At 42.2% G+C, this 20463-nt stretch overlaps 1 protein-coding gene across 2 annotated transcripts in view; it reads right to left on the reverse strand.

Annotated features, from left to right (window-relative positions):
• The window catches only part of GREB1L (GREB1 like retinoic acid receptor coactivator), a 294440-nt gene that overhangs the window by 83731 nt on the left and 190246 nt on the right, over positions 1 to 20463 (reverse strand). For both annotated transcript variants that reach the window (XM_030212882.1, XM_030212875.1), the window contains 2 exons: positions 17926 to 18059; positions 6816 to 7155 (listed from right to left, as the gene is read on the reverse strand). In XM_030212882.1, the coding sequence (XP_030068742.1) occupies positions 6816 to 7155; positions 17926 to 18059 (474 nt within the window). The remainder of the gene's footprint in view (positions 1 to 6815; positions 7156 to 17925; positions 18060 to 20463) is intronic.

The raw sequence follows: 20463 nt of genomic DNA on the forward strand, positions 1-20463 counted from the left end.
TAAACTTTCTCTAATGCCAAGATTGTCTACTTATCAGATCAACGAAATTTTAAGTGACTTTGAATACTCTGATTTCTAATCATTTACATATTATGGACTTTTCTAAAGATTTTATTTTTCTTACTGAATTATCTCCTTGCATCGTAGGCTGTTTTATGTACTATAGATGTTAATTGCTTATACAATTTTCCCAATGCTATGGAAAACTTTCACAGTATATGGTTTGACCACATTGATAATCATTATTGTTGTATTTGTACTTCTTGGCTGTTGTGTAACACCTTGTATCAGAAGCTTAGTACAACGTTTAATTGAAACTGCTTTAAGTAAGAGAGAACCCATAGGACACTATGTTCTGTATGAAAAACTACACATTAACACAGATTGAAGATGTATGTTGATGATGATTAACTCTTTTATGATTTATGATTTCCTTGGTCTAGCATTGTTATCTTCCTCCGGGATCATTTAGATGGGAAGATATTGTGAGTAACATAAGGCCCGGGGAAGGTTGAAGAGGTGGAACTTACATTTCACTATAACCACATTGTCTTGTTACACTTAGCCCGATATCTGTAAAGGGGTTGACATGAACTGTGACTCACATCTACGATCCCTTTAACCCTAATATACATTTGAAAAAGAACCTATTGCTCCCCTCCGAATGGACGGAACTACAGCAAGGGTTCAAAGCAGTGAAGCCCTTTCTTTCGAAGGGCTTCAAGGGGGGACTGTAGATAATAAACACAGTTATGCACCCTGGAGTAGAATCAAAGGGCAAAGGCCATAAATCGTGAGGCCCAGGAACTTATGATCTGATATGATGTCCTTGCAGGCAAACAGGCCTGGGAAAGGAGGAAGCATTAACAAACATGAGAATGTGGTCTAGCAGGTGAGGGAAACCAGATAGGTTTCAAAGATGATCAGATGATCCAGAGTAAGATAACTGGCTGAAGGCTTGTAAATCACTGTTAAATACAAGTGTATAAAAATAGCTGTTTCAGTCCAGTATGTTGGAGTGATAAATACAGCCAGCATATTTATGCAGTAGTTCTATCCTCCCATGAGAAAATATTAATTGTATCAATACTTGGTAAGTGAATAAATTATCTTCCTCATAAATTGCAGCCTTGATCTTTTATCTCTACAAATCGTGGGTAACTGGTATATGAAGATTTGGAGACGTGGTAAAAAGACCTAAAAATTTATGTGGGATTAATTCAAACAGCAGCATTATTTACATATGCATGTGATTCACATGTGTAAATGCTTCTAAAATAACCCATAAGGATCATAATTCAAAATAAAGGACATATTATTTCTATTGTTTGATCATTACAATGTCAATTTTTTAAAAGGCAAGTAATGTCACCCCTTCAATTTTTGAATATCAATTTAAGACGGTATTCTATCCTATTCCGCAGATTTATAACCGGTCAAGTCCTCTAGGGTTCAAGGCAGTTAACAAAGAAAAGTAACACAGTTTCCCTGGGATTCTGTATAGTGCTCCTAGATTTCAGCACGAAAATCCAAGTGTATTCCATAACAAAGTGCGTACCTTAATTAGCTAAACAAGGCAATCAGAGTTGATAGCACTTAAGCAATTATCAGCACTAATTGACAATTAGAATTTACATGCACATATCAATAACCATCTTCTGAAACGCACTGTACTAAATTCTAATGTGTACATCAAAAAAGGGGCATGGCTATGGGTGGGGAAATGGGTGCGTCGTGGGCTTTCCAAAAAACTATGCACTTGGTTATAGAATATACCTGCTCTGCGCATTTACTTGGCATAAATGGACGCGCCTACGGTTAGGTGCAGTCATGGCTGCTAGGCGTATTCTATAAACTCCACTTAGATTTATGCTCGCTATATAGTATACACCTAGATGGTTTATAGAATACGCCTATATTCTGCAAGGATTTTTCAAGCGCCATATACAGAATCTAGTCCTTTATGCCAAATTACATAGTCTAAACATATAAATTCAATCAAAATCTATAATAAAAACTATTTTTGAAAAAGGTGGCTCTTCAAATGTTTCTGAAAAATAAAATAAGAAGGCAGTATTGTCAATGAAAGAGGTAGGCCATCCCAGATTTTATTAGTCTGGAATGAAAGGGAACTCTCTCATAATTGTTTAAAGCGAATCTGCTTAACCAAGGAACAACTTAAAATCAGAGTAGTCATAAATAAAGAACTTCTCTTTAAAAACTAAGAGACAAGACTATCTGAACAAGGCCATGTAAAATCTTAAAAACTACACAAGCTGTTTTAAATTCAATCTGGGTCTGAATTGGCAACCAGTGCAACTGAATCAGTAACAGTGTCACTATATCATACCTCCACATTCCAAAAATCAATTTAGTCATCGTATTCTGTAATAACTGGAGTTTCTGCAATGGTTTAGAGAAAATATTCAAATAAAGAGAATTATAATAGTCAAGCTGCGAAAGAACAAACTAATAATCTGAAGTAAGCTGCTTGAAAAAAAAAAAAAAAAAGACATATAGATCTAAGCTATCTCAATCTGAAAATTATCTTCCAAACTGAATTATCCACTTGAGGGTTGAAAGACAACTGAGAATCAAGTAATATACCCATAACTTTAACCAAATTTTATATTGTGATAGAATCCATTGAACTTACTATTAGAGGGGGCATCATCTGATATATAACTAAAACAGAGTATTATAGTTTTTAATTTAAGTTTAAGATGACCTTGAGGGGCATAATCGAACGTCGCTGGTGAAATAGATCGCCGGCGATCTATGTTGGCAGCGGCGCTACAGCTGGCCGGAACCGTATTATCGAAAAAGATGGCCGGCCATCTTTTTTTCCTGATAATACGGTTTAGCCCGGCCAAATGCCACAAGTTCGCCGGGTTTGAGATGACCGTTTTTGTTTTTCAGCGATAATGGAAAAAAATGCCAGCCATCTCAAACCCGACGAAATCCAAGGCATTTGGTCGTGGGAGGAGCCAGCATTTGTAGTGCACTGGTCCCCCTCACATGCCAGGACACCAACTGGGCACCCTAGGGGTCAGTGTGGTGGACTTCAGAAAAAGCTCTCACACGCATAGCTCCCTTACTTTGGGTGCTGAGCCCCCCAAACTCTACTACCCACAAATGTACAACACTACCGTAGCGCTTAGGGGTTAAGGGGGCAACTACATGTGGGTACAGTGGGGGGGATGGGCCTGGGTCCGCCTGCCTTAAGTGCACTGCGGTACCCACTAAAAGTGATCCAGGGACCTGCATACATGCAGGCCTCTAGGACTTGTTGCTGCTGTATAACCTTGGCACACCAGTTGACACCTGAAGACTAATCTCTTTGAAAAAGTCCTTTATTTGAATAAGCATGTTTACTCACAGTTAACTGCAGATCAGAGGTTGTGCCCCACTGGCAAAGAGTCTCCCTGGTACTGAGATTAGCAGTAGGTCAGAGCTGGCAGAATGGTGTACAATGCTCTCTTTTAGCCACATTCAAGGTAATAACTAAGTTCTCTAACGTGGGTAACACATGAAAGGGATCTAAAACTGGCTTACAAAAATGGCCACTACCTCATGGACTACTGGAAACAAAACAGGGCACACTCTGACCCAGTTAGCAAGGGGAAAAGCACCATGGGAGTAGAGCCCACTACCCTACACCCTCCACAATGCATTGCTGATGTGACTCTGCAGTGCACCTAACAGAAAAGGTGTCACACTCACCCGAGAGCCACATCACAACCAGGGAAAGGCTGTCAGAGGATACAACACATTCTGCTGTCATGGAGGTGGGTATGGCATTTGAGGCTGGCATGTAGGCTGGCAAAAAAGGTTTTTATTTTTTTAGTATGGAAGGGGGTTGGTGACCACTGGGGGAGTATGGGGAGGCCATCCCCCATTCCCTCCAGTGGTCATCTGGTGAGTTGGGGCAACTTTTTGAGGCTTGGTCATGAAAATAAAAGGAACAAGTAAACCCGTCGAAATACTGCTTAACGCCGCTTTTTTTTCCATTATCGGTGAAAGCTGGCCATCTGGTAGCCATGCCCATGCCCGCCTTCGCTGCCGATGCGCCCCTTTGAACTTTTGCTGGCGAGGCGACGGGAAAGCGGCGATGCTGTCAAAAAATCAGCTTTCGATTATACCGATTTCGCCGCTTTTCCCAGATCGCCGGCCATCTCCCGATTTATGTCGGGAAATGGCCGGCGATCACTTTCGAAAATAAGCCTGCTTGTGTCCAACAATCTACCAATTCAATAGCTTGCATTGTATTATACAAAGCACTGGAGAGAACCTCAAGAACGGGAATAAGAACAAAAGAACAAAAATATCATCTGCATATTAAAAACTGCAGATAGTCCTTATAGCCAAGAAACCTGTGTGTGTGTGTGAGAGAGAGAGAGAGAGAGAGAGAGAGAGAGAGAGAGAGAGAGAGAGAGAGAGAGAGAGAGAGAGAAAGAAAGACAACACATCATTCTTAGACACTAATATCTCTTCCTAAGGAAACCAGTAAACCAGGACAAAAACTGGGCCACAGCAGCTTAGCTCATTCATTTTCTGTAATAATAAAATATGATCAACTGTACCAAAAGTAGCAGAAATGTCAAATTGTAAAAGCAATATGTTTACACAAACTGACTAATCCCATTTACTATTCTGTACTATGTAAAGGTCTAAAACCAAACTGTGTATGGTGTAAACAGTGCATTTTTTTTCTAGTGAAAAAGGTGCCGGTACTCAAATGCCAGGCCACTCTTCAGGGGTGGAGTGATCATTGAGGGACCCACCCCACAATAGCTAGCCCCCCTGCACACAGTCACAGAATCTATGAGAAGGCAGAATTGGTGTGTAGGGCCTGAGCTCTTTCATTAAAACTTGGGGATCATGGGTCAATTTTAGCAGCCAATAGAAAAGATACCGGTACTCAGTACCCCATCAAAAAAAAAGCCCTGGGTGTAAACATCCCAACAGATCAAAAAAAGTAGCAGTATAGTCAGCTACTGTAATTTCTAACAACTTAGCAAGCCAAGAAATGCTTGCCATGGGACAAAGGTTGACAGAATTTGTCAAATCAACCCCTTCACCTTTGGGGATAGATGTTAATAGAAGTTTTTCCAAGAGACTCAGGACAGTATCCATCAGCCAGGGTACAGTTGACAAAACGGATTAACCAACTTAGTATGTTTTTAGGTAATTCTCTCAATAGAAAAGATGGACAAATATCAAGGGAGCTAGTAGAGCATGATAATTTTGTCAAAACAGAAGAAACTGTGGATTCTGAGACAAGTTCAATGTTATTCCATACTCTATCTACTGGAATACCATTATTACAGCCCTCTAAATTTGGGCCCTCCAACTCTATTAATGAATTAAACTGGTTAACGGATTGACTAATTTTATGAACTTTATCAATAAAGTACTGAGCAAGATCATGTCCAGAAGGCTGTAACTGTATACTAGGTGAAAGTGCATCTACAGATGATGTGAGTCTATTAATTTTAAAAAGACTCTTCTGATCAGACTTATCTAAGCCTATAATTGTCGTAAAATTGATTTTTTTAAATTCAGTTATTGCACATTTATATTTCTTAATACTTTCTCTCCAAGTTAATTTTGAATTTACATCTCTCAACCTTATCCAGGCCCTTTCTAGTCATCTACAGGATCTCTAACGCCAATAAGGACTTAAGGACTGAGTGTACCAAGGAGCATGGTCTAGGGGTAGGCAACTCCAGTTCTCGAGAGCCACAGGCAGGTCAGGTTTTCAGGATATCCACAATGAATATGCAGGAGATAGATTTGCATACCATGGAGATAGTGCTTGCAAATCTATCTCCTGCATATTCACTGTGGATATCCTGAAAACTTGACCTGCCTGTGGCTCTCGAGGACCGGAGTTGCCTACCCCTGCCCTAGACCAACACATCACAGGGTTGATATTTGTCTTACATTAAAACATGCAAGACAGTGTAGCTCCTTCCTAACTCATACCATTGTTTATTCAGCAGTACTAGTCAAGTCACTCACTGTGTTATGGATGTGATACATGTAAGCTTTAATGAGATGAGTAATTTTGTAAAGCCTTTTCTATGTGTGAAATCTGGTTTACATGCAGAAAAATTTGTGATCTTGCTCACAGGCAATCCTGGGGGTGCATTTTCAGTGGAGCAGAAGCATATATGGCACTCAAATTCGGGTGCTACAAAAAAATTGGCACCCAGCACTACTCTACAAAGGCGCTCCAGGATGAGCACTCTTCACAGAATATTGTTGGGTGCTGAATTCTGCACCCAACTTTGGGCTCAAGGACTTACACCAGAAGAAACATGATGCAAATCCTGTTATCCTTTAACTGGGTGCGTAAGGGTATCTGCAATGCCTATCTGCCATTTCAATCCTGTTTCGGTGCCTTGCATTGGTTAGAACGCATTTCCATCCTGAAAGTTGCGTGCCTAATTAGTGCCTAACTTTAGGCGCATAGAGTCCATGTACACATTTACACCTTCTTTGAAGTATGTGTAAATTTGTGTTCTAGTATTTGTGCACATTTGGGGCTGGATATGGTTGCCAATTTTACAAAGGCACATATGTTGCCTTTGTAAAACAAGCTTAAAATAGACACCTTTTAGACTTCTTACTTAGAAATCCTGTTATAAGATCAACCCCAATACGGACAGTTGCAGCCTGCCATAGTAAGGTACTAAATTCTTGATCCCCTGCTAAAATATCCTTCCCGGACCCCATGCATCTTTGGAGTTTATCTAAAATATAGAGGACAGAGGATATGAAGCCTCAAATGAAATGTGCTTATTGCAAACCTTTAATCGTGTCACAAAGTGCTGACCCACAATGAGTTCCGAAGCTGGGTTCCCAAGAATGATCTCGAAGCGGTACTGCAGGCCAAGTTTGTCTCGTACTTCCTGAAGCCTTTCCTTTGACAACATTGCCAATTGCACAGAGGGAACTCGAATGACCAGCATATGGCCTCGCCCGCTCTTGTTCTTCCCAGGTGACATGATGAGATCATCCATGATGCTGAGAGTCTCCGGTGTGGTATGGTCTCTAAGGGACGTCACGCTTGTGAGGGCCATCAGGGCTTCAGAATACTGCTGGATAAGAAGGTAGCAGCGAACTACCATGCTGTGCAACCTAGGATACCTTACAGAGAACACAGACATTACTCAGTCAGCAAAACATCTTGTTCTGAAAACAAACCTTATCACATCGAAACATTAAATTTCTAAGGCAACAGCACTAGGTAAGAGGCTTTAGATAGCTTACCGCAGGTTTAAGGGCTGCCATAGTCAAACATTCAGCATCTTTCTAGTTCACCAGCATTTTTTCAAACTCTCAGATAACAGTGCTATTTAATTGAACAGTCAGGGTTACCTACAGTAGGAGAATCAGTCAATGCCCACAGATTTAAAAAGTCTAAATAGGGACATCAATAAGAGAAACTGTGCACCAAAAACAAAGGCATAACAACTCCCTTTTTTGCAGCTATTTTCTAAATAATTAGGAATTTACCACTGCAGAACAGCTGCAAAACTGAAATGGTGAGAGACCCAGGCTCTTTTAAGGAGTTTACCATCCAAGCTGATTTAAGTCATACAGATTAGTATGTTTTTCTGAGGTTGAATACAAAAGGATATAGCGTTAACAGCCTTTAAAACAAAGGCATTAGCGGAATCTAAAAATTAATTTTCTGTGCTCTTTGTGACATGTGGGATGGCATTTTCTCTCCTACAGGGTAATTCTATAAAGATTATTCTGCATCTATAGTCTGTTTTACAAGCAGTAAACGGCTTTTAGGAAATTGTGAGACCACATGTATAATAAACAGACACACATGTGCCCACTTTTACACAGGTGTTCCTGGGGTGTAGTTTGGAAGAAGAAAAGATGAAGCTACAATGTACATACAATTGTATAAAATACACCAGCGCTCAGGCAGAGCACCTCCATAAATTTACATCTGGTTCAGAACAGATGCTAATTTGGGCACTACTGGAAATGGTTCTGGGCACCTATTTTATAAAAGTAGACAGGTGCCTATGTTGCCTTTCTAGAATATCCATATAAAGAACCTGGGAAATTCTCAAACTTTATCTTCAATTGTGGGGAAAAGGACCTCAGAAAATGCCCAGTGGTATATCTGCCATTACGTATTACACTTGTGGGCGGCAACTCATTCATCAGTCCTGAATAAAAAACCCCAAATATTTTATTTATACACCATCTCTTACTAATTATTTAATTATATCTTCTTGTTTGTTTCACAACCTTTTTTTTTTTGTATTTTAACACATTTCCCTTGACAAAGTGAGGATGAACATAACTTGCTCACTTAATCTGTAGTAGGAGATCTTAATAGGCACCCGTTTCACTGAACCTGTTTCTTCAGAGGATCTTTACTCAATTGCGGAGCTAACATTAGAAACATTGTCTCGCTGGTACTTCAGCAATTGAGTGAAGATCCTCTGAAGAAACGAACAAGAGGATATAATTAAATAATTAAAAAGAGACGGTATGTGAATAAAATATTTTTCGGGGGGGGGGGGGGGGGGGGGGGGGGTCTCAAGACCGATGACTGAGTTGCCGCCCATGAGTGCCTAAGGAAGCCATAATATGTAATGGAAGGTATACCACTGGGCATTTTCTGAGGACTTTTTCCCAAAATTGAAGATACAATTTGTGGATTTGCCAGGTTCTTTATTTATATGGTTAGTGTGGATATTGTTATAAGTTCTACACCCTGTTAATTTGCCAGAAACATATTTTAAGTAGCTTTTTCTAGAATAGACTGCTCTGGACTTTCCACATAGGTGTCTCGTTATCAAATCAGCACCTACAAGGCGAACGTGCAATGCAGTGCAGGCTGCGTAGCAAGGTCCATCTGATTATATCACCCTTCTGTGAGAGATTGATATACTGCTAGCTCTTGAAGAAACCTGGTTGCAACTTTAAAATATTCTCCTTTTCAGAATATCTCCCTCTATTACTTTTTCACTATGTGATCTTAGGAGCAGTGGTGTAACCACAGGTGGGCTCTAGCAGGCAGGGGCCCGCTCACTTTGGGCTTAGGCCCATCCATGAATGGCGCACCCTCACTATTACTTGCAGGAATTGTCAAGCCTCACCGGCCGAAGACCCCTCCAAGGTCTTTTTAGTGAGTACGCCACCTGGCTAACTTCCCCCTGCTGTCCAGCATCTCTACCTCTCGCTTTCACACTCCCCCCACCATTACCCCCCATGGTCCAACATCTCTCCCTCCCTTCCCCCCTCCCCTGGCTGACGATCCACCATCTCCCATAGTCTCTGAATCCTACCCTCCTGGTGTACCTTTTAAAACTTCTCTTCACTGTCAGTCCCGCAGTGCAAGAAGTTGTACAGATTTCTTCTGAGAACACATATGTCCCCTAAAAGAGCAGCTCGAGTAATTGAATCTTGTGGTGGTTCTTGTTTCAAATGCGGGAATGAGTCTGCCACTCTGGGACACATGTTCTGGTTGTGTCCTTTAGTCAAACAAATTTGGGGGGGGGGGGGGGTATCGTACGCTTAGTAGAACAACTTTGGGGGTGTACCCTAATATATGACCCTCTGCTGCTCTTCTATAAATATAGCTTTACTGCAACTCCACCCCAGGGTTTTAAAAGATTTGTGCAGTTGGCCATCTTTTATGGGCTCTCCACCATTTTGAGATATTGGATGTCGGACCAGGGTCCCTCCCTGGTCCTCTGGCGAGCACAATTAATTCAAGAAATGAAACTGGACAGATGTAGCATTCATTCCTTAGACTGAGAAACATGTGACCACATTCCCACAGTATGGCTTGTTTACCAAAACAGACAAATTCTCAAGGATTCTGTAATTTTCCTTAGCTCTGAACATGAGTTCTAAGCCTAATAAAAAAGGGGGTTTCTGTCAGTGAAATTGAGAGCTCATCTGTGAGTAACATACGAACTTGTGCAGAGAACCATATTTCCTGGTCAAAGAAACTCCTGGCTTTCCCTGTGAACAGGGCCCCCCCAGCTGATGATAAAAGCCTGGAAGATGTAATGATCAGTGATGGACGTATGTATATTATAGTGTATTAATGCTTCTTTTCCTGGTCTAGAAACTCCTAGCATTGCTCGGATGTAGGGATCAGTGATGTAATGATTGTTTATAGATATTGTTTCTTTTCAGTTATATAGCTTAATCACTGTATATATCTTAATCATTGTGTATTTTAGAACCTCTAATAAAAGTCTCATTTACCTAATACGAACCCAAAAGAATTCACAATAATTACTGAGTAGTCTGTGTCAGTGAGGCAGGCTGTAAAACCAGGTCAGAACAGTAGGTATCCTGAAAACCTGACTGGCTTGGATGCCTCCAGGACCAGGTTTGGGAACCACTGGATTAGGCCCTCCCTTTCCCCTTGATGATCATTTGATAAATGAGATGCCAGCTGCAAATTGCAAAGGATTATCGCCTTCTTCTGAGTCTTGGAATTCTATATTAATGGCAGTATACCTTGCTTTATGAGGTGAAAAATCACAGTACAAACCCCCATATCTTTAAGAAAGGTCTCCAGCAAGAATGTTTAGGCTGCCTAGCTGAAAATAATCAGCAGACTGGACTCTAAAAATTTTAAATTTAGTTGACGACCTATTTATTTACTCAGACATTTGAGAATAGTTAAACGTGAAAGAGGTAAAGACAGAGGAGACTAAGATGTGTCTGAGAACATATGATAATTACTTAGTATGTGTGGCCTTTGTATGAATAAGACAGGCTTCAGTATCCATGCCTATTTTAATCATTCCCACCACATGGAATTCCCTAATCTCTTATTTGTCTTGATAATATTGTAAGCTCTGTTGAGCAGAGACCGTCTCATATGTGTTTAGCATACAGCGCAGCATACATTCTAGTAGCGCTACAAAAAAAGTAAGTAGTAGTAGTAATTAATAGCAGGCTTTCCTATTGTCAATGGAGTTTCATTTTGTTTTATTAAAAGATAAATTTTATTGTGAACTGCTTAGGTCTATATAAGTGAGGCAGAATAAGAAGAACAACAAAACATAAAAACAAGCATAAAATATTCAAACACCATCAAATTATGCAGAGCAATATACCACTGTATTAATAAGGATGAGTCTTCGGTTCTCCAACTTACAAAAATGCATTTCTTAGCTAATAACAATGTTTTCCTAACAAATAATTTCACATCCTTACTTAACAGAAACAATCATTCTAAAGTTATCAAATAAGGTCCTCACTGCTCAGGCCGCATCTCTTATTAAAGCCCAAACCTGTATTATTGGTGCACAAAACCAGAAAAAGCATGTCCCAATTTACCCACTTCCACATTATACCTAACAAAGTTCTCTATATGTGTAATTTTGTTTTATAGGTTTGCTTTTGTGAGATAAGCAATTTGGGGGAGGGGTGGTGTTAAATTTTCTGTATTTTTATTTTATTTGACTGTAATCCACCCTGTATGGCCATTTGGTTGAAACTAACAGGCTATAAAACTTGTATTGAATTCAAATTTAATTAAATTAGATCCTTGCACTAAATTTATTGCAGGAGAATGTTCTCTGTCATTGAAGAAATATCGGGCATTCTTTCCTCAAATTGTTTTGCTGTAAAGGCCCATTTTTCATAGAACACAGAAACCAGAATTGAGATGTTAAGACTGGGACATGCTAAATTCCAACAGCATTTAAGAAAAGGTTTTGCTGACCTTTCTAAAATAACTGAAAGAATGCATGTGTATTCCCCATTACCAACAGCAGGAACAACCAGTTTCTACTTTTTTCTTTTCCTTTTTTTTTTTTTTTTCAGGAACAGCTATTTTAGAAATATACAAATGAACAGCATGAACCCAGCAAACGCCAAGGGGAAATACTGGCACCTACACATGGACATGTCATTTTAGCAGTTTTCACATGTAGCTGCTCCATTTGACAAACCTACAAGTATAAGTCCTGCCAATTAAACAGCCAGACTGTAATTTAGTTTTAGGATATCTTCAGTAGAGGAGTGTGGTAGGCGTGTTAGTCCACTCTTAAGGTTATCAATAGAAATCAAACAAAATAAAACATGGAAAAGAAAATAAGATGATACCTTTTTTACTGGACATAACTTAATATCTTCATAATTTGAAATGGGATCATTATGAGAAGGGTTTTTTAGAGAAGTTACTTTGGCTTTGAGTCTTTTACCTTTAAGATATTGAGCCATTAGACGACCAGCCTTATTTTGTTGTGAATAGTATCTGGCACCAAGACTAACTATTTGATGCTGAGCTAGTTTACTGTAAATAGTATTAAACTCATTACATGCCTCACTATGCTGTATATAGAGGTTAGGATTATTCATTTTAGCAAATAATAATTCTATCTAATTTTGGCTTCAAGTTCATTTAGTTTAGCTTTGTGTTGTTTATGCTATGAAGCAATTAAAACTAATAATGGACCCCCTAATGCATGCTTTGAGAGCATCCCACCAGGACGCTAATAAGGTATCCTCAATTTTATTAAATTGGCTGTATTCTTGCAGAGCTGTTTTGATCTTATTTTATAAAATCAGGCTCATTTATGAATTTAGAGCTAAATCTCCATTGTAGTCTAGATTTTGGGATTCTTTTAGGGACAGTTGGAGATGGATTGGTGCGTGATCAGAAATTGTGGTTGGTAATATATTGGATTTGGATACTAACTGTAGGAGAAGATTGGATATTAAAAAGAAATCAATTCGGAGTGAGTGTGGTGAGCTATAGAGTAAAATGTGTAGTCAAGCGTGGTGGAGTGAAATATAGTCTCCATTCATTCGTCAAATTAAGAGATGAAATAAGATCAAGAAGTATTTGTCTACTTTTGGATGTAGGTACAGGGCGGGTAGAGTTCCTATCTATAACTGGATTTAATACAAGATTAAAATCACTCCCTGCAATTATAGGTATTTCAGGATATTGCGCAAAGATGTTTGCTAACACATTAGAAAAGGCTGGGTGATTGCCGTTTAGGGCATATATGTTACAAAATAAAAAAGGAGAATTAAATAATGAGGTGAGGATAGATATCCATCTTACCCGTCAGAGTGGAGGTAATCTGTAAAGGAAGAGAAACTTTGTAAAAAAAATAGCTGTGTCATTTTTCTTATTAATGACAGGAGAGGCAGCTGCAAAGAAATATTGTTTGTGTTTGAGAAGATGAGTGTGACTGGAATTTAAGTGAGTTTCTTGAAGAAAAATTGTATCTGGGGACAGTTTGGAAAGATGACATTATGAGAATACTATTTGGTAAGGAGACGAGTAGCCACATCTAATGAGATGGAATTTGCTCTTGTTCCTGGGAATGAACAAAATAAACTGTGAAAACAACAAGTAACTCTGTTTGTGCCAGCATGGGATTGGGCAAGAAGGACACACACAGAACCTCGTTATTACCATGACTAAAGGTCTTAGACTAACAATTAGGTTATAACATTAGAAAATGAGAGCAGATCATTATAAGATGAAAGTTCCCATAGTAACAAGGTGCTATTATAAGTTGCAGTATAATAAAGCGTCATCATAAATTGCGACATAATAAACTGTAATATAACAACATTGATGACATCTACAAAAAATCTCTCATTGTTGTATTCTTTTTTTTGTTTTAAGAAGGAAAAGACTCATGTGTCTTGATATGTCACCGCTCTTCGCAGTTACACTATCAAATGTTAGCGGGGTATTCCACTGGCATCACTGGCCTAAAAACCTCCAATTTGCTACTACTATACATATGCCTCTTAATATAATCTTCTAGATTGAGTTTTAGTGCACACGCTTAGACTTTTCTTAATAGTCTGCTGGTCCAGGAAGCAACCAAAGAAGTGGTGTATAGCAGATTACCAGTTATGAGAAAATTTGAAGTTTCATATCTGGAGTTGCTCAGCTGAAGTTTCTATAGTGTTTACTCCTTGCTGCTCACAAAGTAAATCTGGATCTTCGAAAGATTTTGTAGTGTTATTCAGAATTATTTTTAAAGTTGCCAAAAGAACAAACCATATTTGATGCCAGCATTGCGCAGCAATAGACGGAGGGATAGAAAACTTTTCCTTCTGTACACTGTGCATTTGTGTAGGTCCACAATGAAGATTATGGTATGCCCTTCATATTTTAGAGGTGCTTTAGCCATTTGTAGGATCATTATCACATTCTGGTAATGAACTGCTTTTGCGATGATCAGACGAGGGAACAGCCAGCAGGGACGAATAAGGGGGCCCGATGAGCTCTTTCCAACTACAATCTGGGTGAAAACTGTAAATGAAGAAATTGCTAGATCCATTTTTCCAAAAATGAAATAGCATCAGAAGCTTCCGTGCCTTTGGGCAGGTCAGGTATTCTAAAATTGTTCCTTCCTGAACAATTGAATAAATCTTCAATATCACGTTTAAGATGGAGGATGGACTTATGAACTCTAGGCAGGGCCAGAAGTTGAGTATCATGTGCATTAAGTCTATTGTCGTGTATCTCAACAGTAATTGAGAGATTAAATTTGCTGCTTCGTGTTGAGCATTTTGGTCTTAATTTTAGTAGTGAGTTGGTCTTGTCCTTTAGGAGATCTTTGATTTGCAGTATTTCCTGCATTAAGGTAGCGAGAAAAATATTTTCTTACACATATAATGCCTTGTTGTTTTTGAGTAAAAACATCCAATTTCTGGTTTTTAGAAGATGACTTATACTCATGTGACTTTAAAAACTACTGTTAGTCAGTATGATGAAGAAAAAAGACAAGGTCTTGGTAGAGCAATAGCTCTACGCATCCATACTTGATCAGGCTTGTGAGCGCCCCCCCCCCCCCCCCACCACTACTTAAGAATTTTATGTTATCTTTTTATAATGTTTTAGTTTGAATATTGTGAGGAATATGAGGGTGAGAGGGAGAATGAAGGCACATGGAGAAACGAGGAGGCTCGAGAGGGAGGTAGACTGGGTAGAGAAAGGAAGGAATCTTTTCCCTTGGTGGATTGGAGAAAAGGAAAAGACAGTTCCCAGCAACCCCTGAGTAGGGCCCATGGTAGAAACAGGGACTTCAATCCCCAACAGCCCCCAGAGGTCAGGAGAAGGGAGTTGGAAAAATCTGTCCCAGAGAGCCAAGATGAGAGAAGGAGTTCTGAACCTGCCCAATCAAGCAAACGGAGAGCAGCTGAGCAATGGGTGTGGGGAGGAACTAGAGCAAGAGGAGCCGATGGAGATTAATGCTCTGACTAAACTGGAAGGAAAGGCGGTGAAACAGCAGAGGGCTGCCTGGGAGGAGAGCCACCTTTTCCCTTCTTCTACCAGGCTCTCCTCCCAGGCAGCCCTCTGCTGTTTCACCGCCTTTCCTTCCAGTTTAGTCAGAGCATTAATCTCCATCGGCTCCTCTTGCTCTAGTTCCTCCCCACACCCATTGCTCAGCTGCTCTCCGTTTGCTTGATTGGGCAGGTTCAGAACTCCTTCTCTCATCTTGGCTCTCTGGGACAGATTTTTCCAACTCCCTTCTCCTGACCTCTGGGGGCTGTTGGGGATTGAAGTCCCTGTTTCTACCATGGGCCCTACTCAGGGGTTGCTGGGAATTGTCTTTTCCTTTTCTCCAATCCACCAAGGGAAAAGATTCCTTCCTTTCTCTACCCAGTCTACCTCCCTCTCGAGCCTCCTCGTTTCTCCATGTGCCTTCATTCTCCCTCTCACCCTCATATTCCTCACAATATTCAAACTAAAACATTATAAAAAGATAACATAAAATTCTTAAGTAGTGGTGGGGGGGGGGGGGGGGGGCGCTCACAAGCCCACGAGGGGAGCTGAGAGAACAGGTTTACCATGGAAGGGTCATGCGGGTGCTGGTCAGGGTATAATGCTGGCCTGGGGAGGGACCTTTGCCACTCTCCCTAGGTTGATTTCTTTTGAAAGGGAGAGAGGAGGAGTGGTAGTTTTGGGCATAACTGCTATACATGAACTGCTGGGAGTTTGAACCCTTTCTGAACTGCTGTGTTTGGGGAATTGTTTTGCATAACTGCTTACATGAACTGCTGGGGAGTTTGAACCCTTTCTGAACTGCTGTGTTTGGGGAATTGTTTTGTATAACTGCTTACATGAACTGCTGGGGAGTTTGAACCCTTTCTGAACTGCTGTGTTTGGGGAATTGTTTTGCATAACTGCTTACATGAACTGCTGGGGAGTTTGAACCCTTTCTGGAGCTACCGGGTTTGGGGAATTACTTTGCATACCTGCTATACATAAACTGCTGGGAGTTTGAGCCCTTTTTGAGCTACTTTGTTTGAAGAATTGCTTTGCATAACTGCTTTATATGAACTGCTGAGATTTTGGAACCTTTTGGCTTTTTTTTGTTTTGAATATTATGCTGTTGAACTGCTATGCTTCTTGAGAAATGCTGTGGTGGGAACTATCTTTGGAGGAGCAGTTGACACAAGGGATTACAATAAAATATAATGATCTGACTTTGTGGATTGCCGTGTGCTCTTTAGCACTGGATTACAGCACACAGCTCAGCTAAAGGGCCGAGGGACTCAAGAGTCTCCCGGTGGTGGAGATCTTACAATATGTATGTTATTTGTACTTTTAAGAATTTTAATGTGTATGTTATTTTGGAAACCGCCTAAAGTCGTAAGACAATGCAGTCTATAAATATTTTTTTAAAAAGAGGTGGCAGTAAGTGCACCTACAACACAATTCTAATAACAACCCCCCCTTCCCAAACCCTCCCTCCCAATCCAATCCCCCTTTAAGATTATAGTACCCCATTCCCCCTCCTAATTACATCCCTCTTCAAGCCTCTCCCTGGCACAACACCCCTCCCACATTTCCTCAGGTTAATCTTCCCCTTGCCCCCCCCCCCAAATTAATCTCAGGGAATCCCTGCATCTTCCACTAGCACAGAGTGAGAGCAGTCCCTCTACTCCCACCCCATCAGCTCTAGGTTCCAAAATGGCATGTCAATGACCTAGAAGTCATATTGCAGTTCTACCACTAGGGGTCAGCCAATTCCACAGGCTGTACTATTACTACTACTTAACATTTCTAAAGCGCTACTAGGGTTACGCAGCGCTGTACAGTTTAACAGTAGTACTGAGATATCATATGAAAGGTCATCAGTACCATTTTGGAACCTGGAGCTGGCAGGGCAGGAACACAGGAGGACTACCACCACCTTATGCCACCAGAGGACCAATGATTCCCTACGGTTAAGTCCCAGGGTGGCTTGAACTAGTGGAGGGGCCTGAAGGTGGATCAGACTGTGAGAGGGTGTTGGTTATATTCTGATCTTATAGGGGAACTGGATCAGGAAGGAGGGATCGGGGAGAGGTAGAAAATCTTGAAAATGTGCACAACTAAAAATAAAGCTAAACCTGATTATGACAAAATAAGTTGATTTAATTTGTCTCCATTCTGAAAGTCAAACCATCATTTGCTTATACTCATGACTTCTAGAAGTTCATCTGAATTGGTTACATGCAAGGAATTAAAAAAAAAATCTGCTGTGGAAAAGCACTGAATATTCACCTTCAGATTTATAAACGTATCTTAAAAATTAAATTGATCCATGCTAGCAACATATTAACTCCCCAACACCAGACTATACATCATGTCTGAACGCCTACAAAGAGGTGGGTGATCAGATAATACCAGCAGCTGCACTTAAAAAAAAAAAAACATACTCAACAACAGGCTGATAGCTTTCAGCAAGAAAAGCTGTTGAATTTTAAAGAGACACTAATTATGTAAGCAAGATTAGTACATTACTCACAAAACATGGAAAAAATAGAAGGTGGCAAGGTCGGACTGACCTCTGATTTTTATTTTCCAGAACTACATCAATGCATGGCACTGACTGTTTCTGGCAGGAGGTCAAATAATTTTGTGAAAGAGCTGTTCGTATTTTGCTTCCTTACCTCTCCAACAGTGTATTCACCATTTTTTCAAAGGTTTCATCACATCTTAACAGTGGGCTTGTGATTCCCCACTGCAAAGACTTGCTGTATTCATTCAGGCCAAAATACATCTTTTCATCAATGCCCACATCCTCCTGTTTCAAAAGAATATGAAACTATTAAAGCTACATTTAGAAACACTGCAGGTTTCCCCTCCGATAGACAGAAATATACTTTCAAAAGTTCTACAGCAAACAGATATTACTAATTCTTCACTTAAACATTTAGGGAGCGTGATGTAAGCAGGTAGGAGGGCTCTCACCTGGTTAAAGCGCCGATATTCAGAAGCACTTAACTGGAGAGTGCTGCTGAATATCAGTACAGAGTCAGACCGCCATGGTACTCTCTGGTTAGTGCTGGCAGAATCCAGGGAAGAGCTAAAGTGGAACACCGGGCACCGCCAATATTTAGTGCCGGCTGAGCTGGATAAAAGGCATGGGCGTAGACTGGGGGGGGGGGGGGGGCGAGGGGGGGCAATGCCCCCCCAAATGCAGGGCCGGCACCAGGCAGCTCTCCCTTCGCCCCGCCCTCTCCCCGTTCCTTCTCCTCCCCCGTGAGCCGGCTCTCCTCCCTCCCTCCGGATCCGTCCCTCACCGACCTGATCTTCGAATCCTTTGCCTGCCCACTAGCGCTCTCTCCCCTGCTGGTTCGCACTTTAAAAATGGCCACCGAGACTTCCAGAGGCGGCCTCGCGAGACTTCTGCTGAAGTCTCGGCGGCCATTTTGAAGCGCGAACCGGCAGGGGAGAGTCAGCGCTAGCGGGCAGGTGAAGAATTCGAAGATCAAGTTGGTGAGGGATGGATCCGGAGGGAGGGAGGAGAACTGGCTCGGTGCGGGGGGGGGGGAGGAGAAGGAACGGGGAGAGGGCGGGATGAAGAGAGGGCAGGGGAGAGGAGGGTCACTGGGCATGGGGACAGGGGAGAGGAGGGTCACTGCTGGACTGGGTGGATGGGCAGGGGAAAGGAGGGCCACTGGGTATGGGGACAGGGGAGAGGAGGGTCACTGCTGGACTGAGTGGATGGAGGGCAGGGGAAAGGAGGGCCACTGGGCATGGGGGCAGGGGAGAGGAGGGTCACTGCTGGACTGGGTGGATGGAGGGCAGGGGAAAGGAGGGCCACTGGGTATGGGGACAGGGGAGAGGAGGGTCACTGCTGGATTGAGTGGATGGAGGGCAGGGGAAAGGAGGGCCACTGGGCATGGGGACAGGGGAGAGGAGGGTCACTGCTGGACTGGGTGGATGGAGGGCAGGGGAAAGGAGGGCCACTGGGCATGGAGGCAGGGGAGAGGAGGGTCACTGCTGGACTGGGTGGATGGAGGGCAGGGGAAAGGACGGCCACTGGGTATGGTGACAGGGGAGAGGTGGGTCACTGCTGGACTGAGTGGATGGAGGGCAGGGGAAAGGAGGGCCACTGGGTATGGGGACAGGGGAGAGGAGGGTCACTGCTGGACTGAGTGGATGGAGGGCAGGGGAAAGGAGGGCCACTGGGCATGGGGACAGGGGAGAGGAGGGTCACTGCTGGACTGGGTGGATGGGGGGCAGGGGAAAGGAGGGCCACTGGGTATGGGGGCAGGGGAGAGGAGGGTCACTGCTGGATTGAGTGGATGGAGGGCAGGGGAAAGGAGGGCCACTGGGCATGGGAACAGGGGAAAGGAGGGCCACTGGGTATGGGGACGGGAGAGGAGGGTCACTGCTGGACTGGGTGGATGGAGGACAGGGGAAAGGAGGGCCACTGGGCATGGGGACGGGGAGAGGAGGGTCACTGCTGGACATGGGTGGATGGAGGGCAGGGGAAAGGAGGGCCACTGGGCATGGGGGCAGGGGAAAGGAGGGTCGCTGAGTATGGGTGCTTGCAGGGCAAAGGGAGAGAAGGGTTGCTGGACATGGGTGGATGGAGGGCAGGGGAGAGAAAAGAAATGCTGGACATGTATGGAGGGGAGGAAAGAGTGAGGAAGGAGATGAGATGAGGGAAAAGGAAGAGAGGAGAAAAACTGCACATGGATGAAGAAAATAGGCAGAAGCTGAGGACCCGAAATGAAGAAGAAAGGAGGAAAGGAAAGAAATAAATGGAAAGGAAGCCCTGGAAACGGAGTTAAGAGGACAGATAGCAGCAGAATCAGATACTGGACCAGCATGATCAGAAAAACAGTCACCAGACAACAAAGGTAGAAAAAAATCATTTTATTTTCATTATAGTGTTTGGAATATGTTCATTTTGAGAATCAGGTGCTCAACATTAAAAGTTTATATTTACTTATTTATACCCCCCCCCAGGCTCTCTCCCTGGCTATAGCCAGCTCTGCAATTTGGGGGGGGGGGGGCGCAGAGGGAGACCGGGGGGAGAGCCTGTTGTTAAACATTTACCAGAACACCACTGCCTGCCGCCAAACCCGCTGCCTCTCCGATTCAGTTGCTATCCATCAGCAAACGAACACTGGTTATTCCCAAAAAAGCCAGCTCTTGCTCCCTTCCTTCCTCCATATTAGCGTAATTTGCATATA

The sequence above is a fragment of the Microcaecilia unicolor genome, chromosome 1 (assembly GCF_901765095.1).
Source record: "Microcaecilia unicolor chromosome 1, aMicUni1.1, whole genome shotgun sequence".
NCBI classification, from domain to species: domain Eukaryota; kingdom Metazoa; phylum Chordata; class Amphibia; order Gymnophiona; family Siphonopidae; genus Microcaecilia; species Microcaecilia unicolor.